Raw genomic sequence first — 15,562 nt, forward strand, 5'->3', positions numbered from 1 at the left:
AGGACGTTTGGCATTTGCCAGAGAACACCAAGATTGGCAAATTCGCCACTGGCGCCCTGTGCTCTTCACAGATGAAAGCAGGTTCACACTGAGCACATGTGACAGACGTGACAGAGTCTGGAGATGCCGTGGAGAACGTTCTGCTGCCTGCAACATCCTCCAGCATGACCGGTTTGGCGGTGGGTCAGTCATGGTGTGGGGTGGCATTTCTTTGGGGGGCCGCACAGCCCTCCATGTGCTCGCCAGAGGTAGCCTGACTGCCATTAGGTACCGAGATGAGATCCTCAGACCCCTTGTGAGACCATATGCTGGTGCGGTTGGCCCTGGGTTCCTCATAATGCAAGACAATGCTAGACCTCATGAGGCTGGAGTGTGTCAGCAGTTCCTGCAAGAGGAAGGCATTGATGCTATGGACTGGCCCGCCCGTTCCCCAGACCTGAATCCAATTGAGCACATCTGGGACATCATGTCTCGCTCCATCCACCAACGCCACGTTGCACCACAGACTGTCCAGGAGTTGGCGGATGCTTTAGTCCAGGTCTGGGAGGAGATCCCTCAGGAGACCATCCGCCACCTCATCAGGAGCATGCCCAGGCGTTGTAGGGAGGTCATACAGGCACGTGGAGGCCACACACACTACTGAGCCTCATTTTGACTTGTTTTAAGGACATTACATCAAAGTTGGATCAGCCTGTAGTGTGGTTTTCCACTTTAATTTTGAGTGTGACTCCAAATCCAGACCTCCATGGGTTGATAAATATGATTTCCATTGATAATTTTTGTGTGATTTTGTTGTCAGCACATTCAACTATGTAAAGAAAAAAGTATTTAATAAGAATATTTCATTCATTCAGATCTAGGATGTGTTATTTTAGTGTTCCCTTTATTTTGTTGAGCAGTGTATAATACCCACTGCCAGTGGTGTAAAGTACTTAAGTAAAAAATACTTGAAAGTACTACTTAAGTAGCTTATTGGGGTATCTGTACTTTACGATTTATATTTTTGACAACTTTTACTTTTATTCCACTACATTCCTAAAGAAAAGAATGTACTTTTTACTCCATACATTTTCCCTGACATCCAAAAGTACTCGTTACATTTTGAATGCTTAGCGGGACAGGAAAATTGTCCAATTATCAAGAGAACATCACTGGTCATCCCTACTGCCTCTGATCTGGCGGACTCACTAAACACAAATGCTTCGTTTGTAAATTATTGTTTAGTGTTAGTGTTTGAGTGTGCTGCTGGCTAACCGTAAATTAAAAATCATGCCATCTGGTTTGTTTAATATAAGGAATGAGAAATTATTTGTACTTTTGATACTTAAGTATATTTAAAACCAAATACTTTAACTTTTACTCAAGTAGTATTTTACTGGGTGACTTTCACTTTTTCTTGAGTCATTTTCTATTAAGGTATATTTTCTTTTTCTCAAGTATGGATATTGGGTACTTTTTCCACCACTGCACATACTGTAGTCATGTATTAATCTAACATTAAATGTAATGTCCTATTTTTTTTGTTGCAGTTATAGCCTACTACCCTATGCACTCGCAATTGCATGTTTCAGATCTTAAAGCCATCTCAAATATCTTGGTTGTAAAATAGTTCCTATAGAACTCGTTATTAAGAGATTTGACCCACAGAAAGCTGAGAACAACAGTAGTTGCTTCCAAAGCTATGTATTTCCCGCAATTAGATTTTGAAATGTCATACAATCAGTAGCCTTTTTTCTTTCTCCCGGAGCCCACATCATGTGGCTCGCTCACCACAGCAGCAGATCTCAGCAAAACAGGCCCCAGCGACAAAAACACGCAAAATGCGACAGTGGTAGCAGTCTGGAGCCCCGCAACTTGACATACTGTAGCTATATTGTAATCAGAGTTCTGTCGTAAGTAGTGGTCTGATAGGTTGAAGCAACCTAACTAGCTAGCATTATCACTCTGTTATTACATAAGCGTATATATTGGAATGATGCACTTCCAGATGTCTCTTGAGGTTTGTAGTATTTTTCCCTGTCAACTTGTTGGTGCAAATGCTGTCTTCTCCTGTGGAAACGTTGCGTTTGGTCTTGTTTGAATCAACATGATAAGTAAAGTGGCTCCAAACGTTGCCCCTTTTTTTAGTCAATGATTCGTTGCAACCAAATTGGTGACCAGTTGCCGGGCAGAGACGTGACTCGTGAATGACCTGGGCATGGTATTTATTTTATACTGCATTGCAACATTGCAATGAGAAAGCCTTACAATTCTGCTAACCTAACTAGCGTAGTAGGCGTTAAGTAAACACCTGAAACTAGATCCCCCTACCTACTGGTCTTGACGAGAAGAAAAAACACTGTCTAGGGAGGTTCTCTTCTGCACTGTTCAACCAATCTAGTAAACATGGAGGAGTTAAGATGGAGTGTCAGCTTGTTAACATTCAAAAGCGGAAGTCACAAGCTCTCTTTCCATTTTCCCTGAAAACTGGAACATCCGGTTGTTGGGGACTCGGCAGAGGCTACAATTCTGCTAATGTCATTCATGCTTTTCATTGGACCAAACAAATAACACTGAAAAGCTCTTAATGTCTCCAAAAACTCTTGTCCAGTCCACTTACTTGTCAGATTTGAGTCACAGAGATAATTGTCTCGTTTTCGTCAACTGAAATGAAACATCTTTTTTGTTTAGTTATAGTTTTTTCTGGGTCTATATAGCCAGTTATCATCTCGTCACTTGCCACTGAAAAATGTAACATTTTCATCGGCGAAATTAACACTGCTTTGATCTCTCTCTGACCTCTTGACCTCTCTGTGTGACCTCTCCACTAGCAAGTCGAGACGAGCTGCACATCCGGAAGATGAAGCTGGACTACCAGGAAGTGGGGACGTGCATTAAAGACGTGCTAGCCTTCTGGGACAGGAAGCTGAGCGTTCCGGGCAGAGCCAAGGTCGTCCCGCTGGACAAAGAGGAGGTCCACAATGCAATTTCTAAGGGTGAGCGAGAGAGATAGAGAGATAAGGGTTGATGTGTGTGTGTGTTGGGTGGGGGTGTGTGTGCTGAAGTCCCCCCTCTTTCTGCAGCTGCCCCAGACATCTGTTGTCTGTACGTGTGTGTGTGTGTGTGTGTGTGTGTGTGTGTGTGTGTGTGTGTGTGTGTGTGTGTGTGTGTGTGTGTGTGTGTGTGTGTGTGTGTGTGTGTGCATTGTATGTCTGTATTAGTATGGTTGCCTGTCTTTACTAATCTATGTATTGCATGTGTAATGTGTTTATCTTCCTACACTTTCTCCATACTCCCGACACATCCAACGCTCTGTACTCCAAAACATCTTCATCTCTGTCCCCAGGTGTCCCTAAGGGCAGGCGTGGGGAGGTGTGGCTCCTCTTCTCCCAGCAGCACCGCCTAAGACACCGTCTGCCCCCCGGCCGCCACGCCCCAGACACCCCCTACCAAGACCTGCTGAAGCAGCTCACGGCCCAGCAGCACTCCATACTAGTTGACCTGGGTATGTGCACGTGCATGCATCCACACACACACACAAACAAAGACAAACATGCACGCTGGCACGCATGCATACACACACACTTGCACACACACTCCACCAGGACCTGCTGAAGCAGCACACTGCCCAGTAATACTCCATGTGTGCGCATGCTTGTGTATGTACTAGAGGAGGCTGGTGTGAGGAGCTATAAGAGGACAGGCTCGTTGTAATGGCTGGAATGGAATAAATGGAATCAAACACATGGAATCCGTTCCATTTATTCCATTCAAGCCATTACAATGAGACCATCCTCCTATAGCTTCTTCCACCAGCCTCCTCTGGTACATACACAAGCATACATACACACACAAAAACAAACACACACCAGTTGATTGATTGGTGTATTTATTTCTTATTTGAATGAATTCAATAGGTCGGACGTTCCCCACCCACCAGTACTTCTCAGCCCAGCTGGGTGCAGGGCAGCTGTCCCTCTACAATCTGCTCAAGGCCTACTCTCTGTTAGACACTGAGGTGGGCTACTGCCAGGGCATCAGCTTTGTGGCAGGTATCCTGCTGTTGCACATGAGTGAGGACCAGGCCTTTGACATGCTCAAGTTCCTGATGTACGACCTGGGCTTCCGCAGACAATACAGGCCTGACATGACTTCTCTACAGGTAGGGGGATGGATGAATGAATGGGAGGGAGGGTGATGTTTGCCGGACCTCTAAGAGGACATTTCGGTAATGCTTTATTTAAAAGCCCAGTTTAAAAAAAATAATAATAATAATTCTGGTACTTTAATCTAGTATTCACCTGGTGTTTATATGGTATTACCTAAGAAAGTACAGGTAACTGCCAACATAATGGAAACACTTTAATAAATAAGGGATAAAATGATATCTCTCTTACGCACCTGCTGTCTTGACCTCTGAATGCTCGGCTATGAAAAGCCAACTGACATTTTCTACTGAGGTGCTGACCTGTTGCACCCTCTACAACCACTGATATTATTATTTGACCCTGCTGGTCATCTATTAACGTTTGAACATCTTCAAGAACTCTGTAATCTCCACCAGCACAGCCAGAAGAGGACTGGCCACCCCTCGGAGCCTGGTTCATCTCTAGGTTTCTTCCTAGCTTCCTAGGGAGTTTTTCCTAGCCACCGTGCTTCTACATCTGCATTGCTTGTTCTTGGGGTTTTAGGCTCAGTTTCTGTATAAGCACTTAGTGGCATCTGCTGATGTAAAAAGGACTTTATAAAATATATTTGATTGAGTGATTGGTTTCCTTTATTTAGGCAGTTACCTGTATGTGATAACAATGACAACTTGCTAGCACTTTCACCACAAATAATTCAACACAATAACATCCTGGCACAAATGGTACATAGTGACGCTTGTGTCAATTAATCATTGGCCACTCATGTCGGGGCTCGTTCCACTTTTGCGAGGTCTGTTCAGTTATTTTTTTCCTTTTTGAAATACAGAAGCTAGGGCAACAGTGGGTAGGAGTAGGGTTCCATTCCTCTTGAAAATAAAACAATCTCACAAGGGGTTCTCACCTGTGAAGTAGGACGATGATGGACTTATTTGTTTTTGTTAAAGATCCCCAGCTACTCTTTCTGCGGTCCAGCAACATTAAAGCCGTTAAATACAATTCAAAATATTACGTAACATTTCAGTTCATAACACTTCTCCCAACACATTAGGTGTGTTCCCTCAGGCCACCGCTCTACTATCACATACAGCAAACAATAACCAAACCTTCCAAACTGTACTGTTCGTTCTGTTAGTCTTGGCTATACAACTTTACTAGCTTAGCCATGTAACCTGTTCTGACTGGTAAATGCACAAGCAGGCGTGGTAATGTTTAATCTATCTGGCAACTCAGGGCTGGTTTATGACCAACCACTGCCCTCTCAGGCCTTTAACTGTGTTCTTATTGGGCTCTGCTAAGGCCAACCCAAAGTTCACACAGGTCGAACGTTTGTCTCCATTGTTTCTTTATTTGTTCTCTATTGGCTAGCAGTGTTGACAAACCTTCCGCTGTTAGTAACTGGGTGGGTTTAACATTTGATTTGTGATTCTTTTTAAGCGCTCGCTAGGTTCAACTATCGGGACTATTCTGTCAGGGCTGGAGCATGCTTGCTTCAGTTTAGGGTCATTTTCGGGTCTTCATCTGTTGTTGTTCTCTTCTCTAAGGAGCCGTGTCGGGGTGAGGAAAGTAAGGTATCTGATCGTCTGTCTACTTTTAGGAGACGGCGTGGTTGGTAGCTGTTTATCTTGTTAGCTACCCTTTCTGACTGTTTTGTGTGGAGTAGGAGTAAGCTAACATCAAATCAGCGGTAGGCCTATGCAGTCAGGTGTTCAGGAGTAATAACTATGTAAAAACATCTAGCCAGATGCTGCATGTATGTATCCTATATGTGTACTGTGTTGTAAGTGTGTTTCAAGGCTGATGTCTGACTATGGCCATGTCCAAATAACTGTACTTGTGTTCATAGTACTCTGGGAATGAGAAAATATAAATGTTTAAGTATGCTTTAAATTCCAGGTTGTTACACTCATTTTGGTTCTTTATCTCGTACGAATTCGCAAAATGAACGAATGCCGGGGAACAAGCACAATTGCACATTGGAAGATGCCTTTTCAGTAAGGATGAGCCTAGTATGTTGGTATTTTTGGAATAAACCAAACATTCCTATTTTGCCCATGGGCGGCAGAAATATTTTTTAAGCATAATTTAGATATTTTTCTAATTAGCATTTTCGACATTGGGTAGGCTATTTGTTAGTTATAGATGTACTATGCAGAAATCGCTTCGCCATTTCCTGGTTGCTAAAATTCGAATAGTTCGCCTAAAGTCAGTTTAGGTGGCAAAACAAGCAAGTGTAGTGTAGAGAATGATTGTACCATCTAAACCACTGTGAAATATGTTTTCCATAACCAAAAATATTGTATTTTCAGCTGTTTGAAGCTGGTATTCAAAACCAAACATGAAAGATGCAAAAATGTAACTTAAGAACGGGAAGAAGCTAAAATTAGCACACATAGAACAGATCTACCGCTTCTTAGACTTGCTTTGAATTAGAATGGCAGATCTACTGTATAACTCACATTTCTATGTGAATTTGGTCGGGTCGCCCAAAAAGTTACTCATTGCAGCTTTAACTTGTCTATAATTAGATACAGTACATGCAGCTTCTCTTCTGTCATTACTTGATGCTGTATAATACTAAATAAAGCCTTGCTCATCAGAATGTCATAAATCGATAGAATCACCGCATCATCAACAATCTACTTGCCATCAGTAAAGCTTTCTCTTGCATTTCTGCTTCTCTCATGGAGCAAAGACGTTTAGGGACCGGGGATAATTTCCGTGCAATATTTCCAAATTACAGAACATCATTTTTGTTGAAAAGCTCTGAAAATTGATCAAACATGTTTCTGATAGAATATGCATCCAAGATTAACTGAAATACTATGTGGTTGAAAGTGAAATACTGTCAGCTTTTATGTTGCGGGGGGGGGGGGGGGGGGGGGGGGGGAAGCCAGTTTAGGCGACACAACATGGTCACTATGCATGAATATTCTCAAGATGAAATAAATAAATAATATTTCTCCACTCTTCTTCCAGAGACAAAATGTACATTTGTTCTATAATTTTACTGCAATAATCACTTGCTTCTGCAGGAGTTAATATTATAATAGGCTAGATGTAAGGCCTACAGTCAGTGTCCAGACTTGAATAACTATTCCAACTATTTTCTGTTCCCATCTGAATTTCAAAGGTGATACTATGCAATCTGAGCCTGTGCAGACTGCAAAAAAAAAAACAACAGTAAATGGGATAAGATGTTAACATGCCACATTATCCAGATCAGCATACCCCAAGCATCTTATTCAGGTTTCTCAAAACCAGGATACGAGCTTATTGTAAACGGGATATGACGTTCAATTGACAAAGGTCAAATAGGGGGTGTGTGGTGTGAAATGGAAATGTGTTTTTTTGCATATCCCACTCCCCCTGAGACAGAACGGGGTCACAGCCAGGGATCAACTATTATTGATGGCAACTCTGGAGCAATTAGGGTTTAAGTGCCTATCAACAGATTTTTCACCTAGTGGGCACGAGGATTCAATCTAGCAACCTTCCAGTTACTGGCCCAACACTCTAACCGCTAGACTACCTTCTTCCCCAACTCAAACAGAATACTTGAGTATTCCAAATAATAACGGGATATGGATGTGCATGTAATCCTGGTCAGTATGGCCGTGTACAAACACCCGTATTCTAAATAGTAGGCATTTTTGGTGTGCGAAAATAGAAAGTTGTGTAGTATATGACATTTTGGAAATTGAGCAGGGTTTAAATGCCAGGGTTTCATACTCATTTCAGCTTTTTATCTAGTTGTATTTTCTGCACACTATTGAGGAGGAGTAGAGTTTTTCTAGACCCATGTGTGTTTGACAACAGCTAATAATCACATAAGGTGACGTGCTGTACCAAAATGGATGAATGGCAGGAAAATAATGTAATTGTGCATTCTCAGTATGGATGAGCCTGGTACGTTGATGTTTGTTGCTTACTGCATTCATTTTTACTAAACGGTGTGTAGTGTGATTAGTACACAGTATGTGGTTTTAGTAAGTAGTAGGCAAGACAGATTTCGTACACAGCCTCTGGCTCTCTTCGGTACATGTTGAATGAAAATGTTGATAGTCTGATCTGATTGTGGCCCCTGCATAGCCAGATGTGCCTGTTTTACAGCTGTATCTGCTGCATGTCTACCACAGATATGTACTGATCTGTGTGTGTGTATATTTCAGATTCAGATGTACCAGTTGTCCAGGCTGCTGCACGACTACCACAGGGAGCTGTACAACCACCTGGAGGAACACGAGATCTGCCCCAGCCTCTACGCAGCCCCATGGTTCCTCACACTCTTTGCCTCCCAGTTCCCACTCGGATTCGTCGCACGGATATTTGGTAAGCAATTGATTATACAGTAGGAAGTATGTGCGGATTCATTGATGTTTTTATCGACAGACCTTGTCACACATAGCCACTGAACATTTGTATGTGGATATTTTTGAATGTCCCAGGTGTGCCTAGGGCTGTTACGGTTGTTACTAGGGCTGTTACTGCCACACCGGCGGTCACGAGTCATGACGGCAGTCAAATTCCACGTGACCGCTTAATCACGGTAATTAGGCTTCTCCAAGCTCTGATGCTGCTGATGGCCTACCAAACTTGCTAACTGCCTGGTACTCAGCACTCTATTGTCCCTCTAATCACTCTGACATCAATGCAAATGTGATCGAAAATCTAATCAAACACTTCATGAGAGCCCATGAGCTCATGTTGCGCAACATTTCTATAGGCTATGCAATTGCGTGAGAAAACAAGAGTTTCGTCCTCTATTAAAAATTGGAGGATCCCATCAACTTTCTATAGGCTAGGTCTTCTATATTTATTTCTCAACGTTCCTAATATTAAGAACGTTACTTATATTTACAACAGGAGTATAGCCTACCTGGCTGGCATAGAAATGAATCACGGAAAAAGCGTCCTCCATTCGCTGTTTACATTGCATTCGGAAAGTATTCAGACCCCATGACTTCTTCCACGTTTTGTTAGGTTACAGCCTTATTCTAAAATGTATTCAATCTTATTTTTTTTCATCAATCTACACACAATACACCATAATGACAGTTTTTTAAATTTGTGCAAATGTATGAAATATCACATTTACGTAAGTATTCAGAGCCTTTACGCAGTACTTGGTTGAAGCACCTTTGTCAGCGATCACAGCCTCAAGTCTTCTTGGGTATGACTCTACAAGCTTGGCATTCCTGTATTTGGGGAGTTTCTCCTATTCTCTGCAGATCCTCTCAAGCTCTGTCAGGTTGGATGGAGAACGTCTCTGCACAGCTATTTTCAGGTCTCTCCAAAGATGTTAGATCAGGTTCAAGTATGGGCTCTGGCTGGGCCACTCAATGGCATTCAGTCACTCCTGCATTGTCTTGGCTGTGTGCTTAGGGTCGTTGTCCTGTTGGAAGGTGAAACTTCGCCCCAGTCTGAGGTCCTGAGCTCTCTGGAGCAGGTTTTCATCAAGGATCTCTCTGTAGTTTGCTCCGTTCATCTTTCCCTCAATCCTGACTAGTCTCCCAGTCCCTGCACCTGAAAAACATCCCCACAGCATGATGTTGCCATCACCATGCTTCACTGTAGGGATGGTGCCAGGTTTCCTCCAGATGTGATGCTTGGCATTCAGGCCAAAGAGTTCAATCATGGTTTCATCAAACCAGAAAATCTTGTTTCTCACGGTCTGAGAGTCCTTTAGGTGCCTTTTGGCAAATTCAAGTGGGCTGTCTTAATGTGCCTTTACTGATGAGTGGTTTCCGTCTGGCCATACCATAAAGGCCTGATTGGTTGAGTGCTACAGAGATGGTTGTCTTTCTCCACAGAGGAACTCTTTAAAAAAAAAAATGTTTTTAAATCGAATCAAATTTTATTTGTCACATACACATGGTTAGCAGATGTTAATGCGAGTGTAGCAAAATGCTTGTGCTTCTAGTTCCGACAAATCAGTAATATCCAACGAGTAATCTAACCTAACAATTTCACAACAATTACCTTATACACACAAGTGTAAAGGAATGAATAAGAATATGTACATACAAAAATATATGAATGAGTGATGGTATAGAACAGCATAGGCAAGATGCAGTAGATGGTATAGAGTACAGTATATACATATGAGATGAGTAATGTAGGGTATGTAAACATATAAAAGTGGCATTGTTTAAAGTGGCTAGTGATACATTACATCAATATGGCAAGATGCAGTAGATAGTATAGAGTACAGTATATACATATGAGATGAGTAATGTAGGGTATGTAAACATTATATTAAGTGGCATTGTTTAAAGTGGCTAGTGATACATTTATTACATCAATTTTTCCATTATTAAAGTGGCTGGAGTTGTGTCAGTATGTTGGCAGCAGCCACTCAATGTTAGTGATGGCTGTTTAACAGTCTGATGGCCTTGAGATAGAAGCTGTTTTTCAGTCTGTCGGTCCCTGCTTTGATGCACCTGTACTGACCTCGCCTTCTGGATGATAACGGGGTGAACAGGCAGTGGCTCGGGTGGTTGTTGTCCTTGATGATCTTTTTGGCCTTCCTGTGACATCGGGTGGTGTTGGTGTCCTGGAGGGCAGGTAGTTTGCCCCCGGTGATGCGTTGTGCAGACCTCACTACCCTCTGGAGAGCCTTACGGTTGTGGGCAGAGCAGTTGCCATACCAGGCAGTGATACAGCCTGACAAGATGCTCTCGATTGTGCATCTGTAAAAATTTGTGAGTGTTTTTGGTGACAAGCCGAATTTCTTCAGCCTCCTGAGGTTGAAGAGGCGCTGCTGCGCCTTCTTCACCACGCTGTCTGTGTGGTTGGACCATTCCAGTTTGTCCGTGATGTGTACGCTGAGGAACTTAAAACTTTCTACCCTCCACTACTGTCCCGTCGATGTGGATAGGGTGGGTGCTCCCTCTGCTGTTTCCTGAAGTCCACGATCATCTCCTTTGGAGCTCTGTCAAAGTGACTATCTGGTTCTTGGACACCTTCCTGACCAAGGCCCTTCTCCCCCAATTGCTCAGTTCGGCCAGGCGGCCAGCTCTAGGAAGAGTCTTGGCGGTTCCAAACTTTTTCCATTTAATAATGATGGAGGCCACTGTGTTCTTGGGGACCTTCAATGCTGCAGAAATTTGTTGGTACCCTTCCCAAGATCTGTGCCTTGACACAATCCTGTCTCAAAGCTCTACGTACAATTCCTTCGACCTCATGGCTTGGTTGTTCTGTCAACTGTGGGACCTTATATAAACAGGTGTGTGCCTTACCAATCAATTGAATTTACCACAGGATGATTCCAATCAAGTTGTACAAACATCTCAAGGATGATCAATGGAAACAGGATGCAACTGAGCTCAATTTTGAGTCTCATAGCAAAGCGTCTGAATACTCAAATAACTAAGGTATTTCTGTTTTTTATTTGTAATAAACTTGCAAACATAAAAAAAAAAAAAACTGTTTTCGTTGTGTCATTAAGGGGTATTGTGTGTAGATTGAGGCTGTAACGTAACAAATATGGAAAAGTCAAGGGGTCTGAATACTTTCCGAATGCGCTTTCTAGACAGGTGGATGATAATGGTCCATTCTAAATCAAAACAAATTTCACACACACATTATTAAGTACATGTAAAGAACAGATTAAATCAAGAATAGTCTAATGGGTGACCATATTAGCCTGTCACTTGTGAATTATATATTATCCCCGAATGAAGCACAGCTAGTAAGGCAAGAAACAGCATATGCCTCTTTTGTTTTTGACTTCATATCATAGTCGCACACCTCATGTAGCCTAGCCTAAATGTTTTGATAAGGTTTGTATCACAACTAAAGTGGCCAAATAACTTCATAAAATGAAGCAAATTAATCCACTTTACAACCGGTAATAGAGCCTAATTGGCATATGCAGCGTGTGAGTTTTAAGTTTGTGGAAGATTATTTTCACCATAAAAATACACCTTTATAATTAAAGCATTACATGCATTATCGCATTTGTGGTCACTTTTGAGAAGGGTGTTTTCCTGATTAATTGGTTGCATTTTGGAACATTCGCACTTATAGCTTACTGCAGTGTGCGCATTGCTGGGCTTATAATGTGAAAAAAATGGCCTAATAGTTTATTAACATTTTAAGCTTAAACGTTCTGATCTGTTGAGTCAGTCACATTGCTATAAAAAAAAAAGTAGTGGTTGTATTCATTTGGGATCTATCGCATCCCAGAACTGTCCCAGACTATTTTTGGAATATTTCTATCTCGCATAGAATAGGTCAACTTTTGTACTAATGGGGATACAGGAGTGATTTTATCATGTAAAGTCTTGGTGGGGCAAACAAAAAAAATCTATTTATGATGCATGCCAGCAAAGCCATTACATAGCACAACACTAAACGATACATTCATTGCGCTATAACGTTAACAAACGGTGCCCACAAACTGGTAGGGCCTACATAAAGCTGTCCCAACAGCAGAGCTTTCTTTTCAGCACCATGGAGTGAATCCTTACCACTGCTACACCTGGCTATCAGCGGAGCCTTGTCTGGCAGCGAAACAGTTCATTCAGCCTCATTTACTGCCATTTAAAAAAAAAAACATAGCTGATATGGCTGACTTGCTTAAAACCTCTTCTGGCTGCAAGCCCGAAGCCGGGCACAATATGACAACAGCCACTTCAAGTGCAGGGCGCGAAATTCAAAATATATTTTTTTTAAATATTTAACTTTCACACATTAACAAGTCCAATACAGCATTTGAAAGATAAACATCTTGTCAATCCGGCCAACATGTCCGATTTTTTAAATGTTTTACAGAGAAAACACCACATATATTTATGTTAGCTCACCACCAAATAAAAAAGAGGACAGACATTTTTCACAGCACAAGTAGGATGCAAGTAGCATGCACAAGCCAACCTAACTAACCTAGAACCAACCTAAATAACCTAGAAAAAACTACCTCAGATGACAGTCCTATAACATGTTACACAATAAATCTATGTTTTGTTCAAAAAATGTGCATATTTTAGTTATAAATCAGTTTTACATTACTGCTCCCATCATAGCTACAGTCTGAAATCGCACGGGAGTAGCCAGAGAAAATACAGACACCAACGTCAACAACTAATTATACATCATAAAACATTTCAGAAAAATATATGGTGGATAGCTAATGAAAGACAAAGATCGTGTGAATAGAGCCAATATTTCCGATTTTTGAAGTGTTTTACAGCGAAAACACAATATATCGTTATATTAGCTTACTACATTAGCTAGCACACGGCAGCATTGATTCTAGTCAAAAGGTAGCATAGCACAGTTCGACAGATATATGAAAAAGCATCCCAAATTGGGTCCTTATCTTTGTTGATATTCCATCAGAATGTTGTAAAGGGGTCCATTGTCCAGTACAGTCTTTGTTTGGGATCCAGAACGAACTATTTCCCTCTTGAATTAGCAAGCACACTGGCCGTGCGGCGCTAACCTCTCTTTCTTCAAACAATTCTTGCGTCGCATCACGTCTAAAGTCCAGAATAAATTTCAATAATATAATTAAACTATATTGAAAAAACATACTTTAGGATGATTTTGTGACATGTATCAAATAATATCGAAGCCAGAGATCATATTCACCTTTAACGAGCGTCGTGCAGGAGCCGAGTCCATGTTCTACTTCGTGACCAGAAAAAAAAAATAAGTGCGCAGGTCTCACTCCAAGATGTTGTGTTCAGTCCCTGGACGAGATATTCAACTCCTTTCTGCTCTCACTTCCGCATGACACCCAGAGGAAGGCGTATGACGTGTTTCTACAGTCCTAAGTGACATGACCTTTTATAGACAAGCTCTTAAAGAGAGACCTCGCATTTGGAAATCTCAATTCCGGATAGGAAATGGGCTGTAAAAATAGTTCTGTTCCACTTAGAGAAATAATTCAAACGTTTTTAGAAACTAGAGACTGTTTTCTATCCAATAGTAGTAAATATATGCATATTGTAAGAGCAAAAATTGATTAAGAGGCCGTTTGAAAATGTGCACATATTTTCCAGTTTTTCAATACGCCCCCTGCAGCCATAAGAAGTTTTAAACAAATGTGGTTTCTACTGACAATTGAGATGTACAAACTATGGCATAAGGGAACGACGAGCGGATAAGAGGCAATCCGTAATTTTGGTTAAGACAATGAGCGAGCTAGGATGGACGTACTCAATATAACTATTTGTTCAGACAGAATTCAGAACATGGGCTGTTCTTACAGTATTCTCCCTGTACACCAAGTCAGAACCATAGGATAAATAAAGGGGGCACATAAGCAGACATTGAAAGCTCTTACAATATTCAATGATTACATTTCTCTAAAACAGGCTATAGGCTACATGTGGACCATCAAGTCAGAACAGTCAGAACAAACTATGAAATAACACATATGGAATCATGCAAAGCTGTCGTCAAAGCAAAGGGTGGATACTTTGAAGAATCTCAAATATATAAAATATATTATGATTTGTCTAACACTTTTTTGGCTACTACATGATTCCATATGTGTTATTTCATAGTTTTGATGTCTTCACTATTATTCTACAATGTAGAAAATAGTAAAAATAAACAAAAACCCTGGAATAAGTAGGTGTGTCCAAACTTTTGTCTGCTACTCTATATATTTGTTTTTGCTAAACAGGTGGGGCTCTGCTGTTCGTTAGGCCTACTCATCTTGTTGGCTGACGAATAGTAAATGTGGACAGTTCTTCCAACATCTTCAATATGCGCCTCGGAATTCGATAACGTCGCGAACAGTTGCATCCCGATGTTTCTGTCTTCACTTGTAGCCTGTGAGAAGGACCCGATCACGTGAAGGGCATTGGCTAATAAGAATTGAGATATCTGAGCAAATTATAAATATTATCAGCCCAAGGGCACAACGACCATTGGCCGCAAATGGCATACCTTTTTTAGGGGGCATTACGACCACAAAAGGGATGCCACTGGGAAATTTGAGGCATTATCAAATGCTTGTCAAATTGTGAATGAGAGACTGATGAAGTGTGTGCAGCCTGCTCAAAAAAACAAAGCAGAGTTTATGCCTTTCATGCAACTTTTTTCAAATCATGCAGCCTTAGAATGTATAAAAAATCTAAACATATAGCCCAACGTTTGTATCACAACTAAAGTTGCATAAATAACTCTAATTAAGCATATAGGAGGACCTGTTTCTTTGTTAACTGCTCAACACAGAATAGCCGCATGTGCGCACTCCCTCAAATTGTTTGGAGAAAATATCCTTTCTATTTTATTCAGCTTTGTTCAATTGTGTTCTTCATACTATAAAATAATGCCACGGTATTCTAAGCAAATCTTGTCTGCTAAATTAACTAGTGCAGCCCACAGCGATATGGCATAGCCAGATCAGGTGTAGGCTATATTGCATGGATTTATTAGACTTTTTAAAATGTAGATGTTCCAAAGGTCTGCATCAGTGG

General features: G+C 41.4%; 1 protein-coding gene across 2 annotated transcripts in view; it reads left to right on the forward strand.

Moving 5' to 3' along the window:
* The window catches only part of tbc1d4 (TBC1 domain family, member 4), a 132,645-nt gene that overhangs the window by 107,608 nt on the left and 9,475 nt on the right, over nucleotides 1–15,562 (forward strand). For both annotated transcript variants that reach the window (XM_039015080.1, XM_039015082.1), the window contains 4 exons: nucleotides 2,811–2,975; nucleotides 3,326–3,484; nucleotides 3,897–4,141; nucleotides 8,297–8,456. In XM_039015080.1, coding sequence (XP_038871008.1) covers nucleotides 2,811–2,975; nucleotides 3,326–3,484; nucleotides 3,897–4,141; nucleotides 8,297–8,456 — 729 coding nt within the window. The remainder of the gene's footprint in view (nucleotides 1–2,810; nucleotides 2,976–3,325; nucleotides 3,485–3,896; nucleotides 4,142–8,296; nucleotides 8,457–15,562) is intronic.

The sequence above is a fragment of the Salvelinus namaycush genome, chromosome 19 (assembly GCF_016432855.1).
Source record: "Salvelinus namaycush isolate Seneca chromosome 19, SaNama_1.0, whole genome shotgun sequence".
Taxonomy (NCBI): Eukaryota; Metazoa; Chordata; class Actinopteri; order Salmoniformes; family Salmonidae; genus Salvelinus; species Salvelinus namaycush.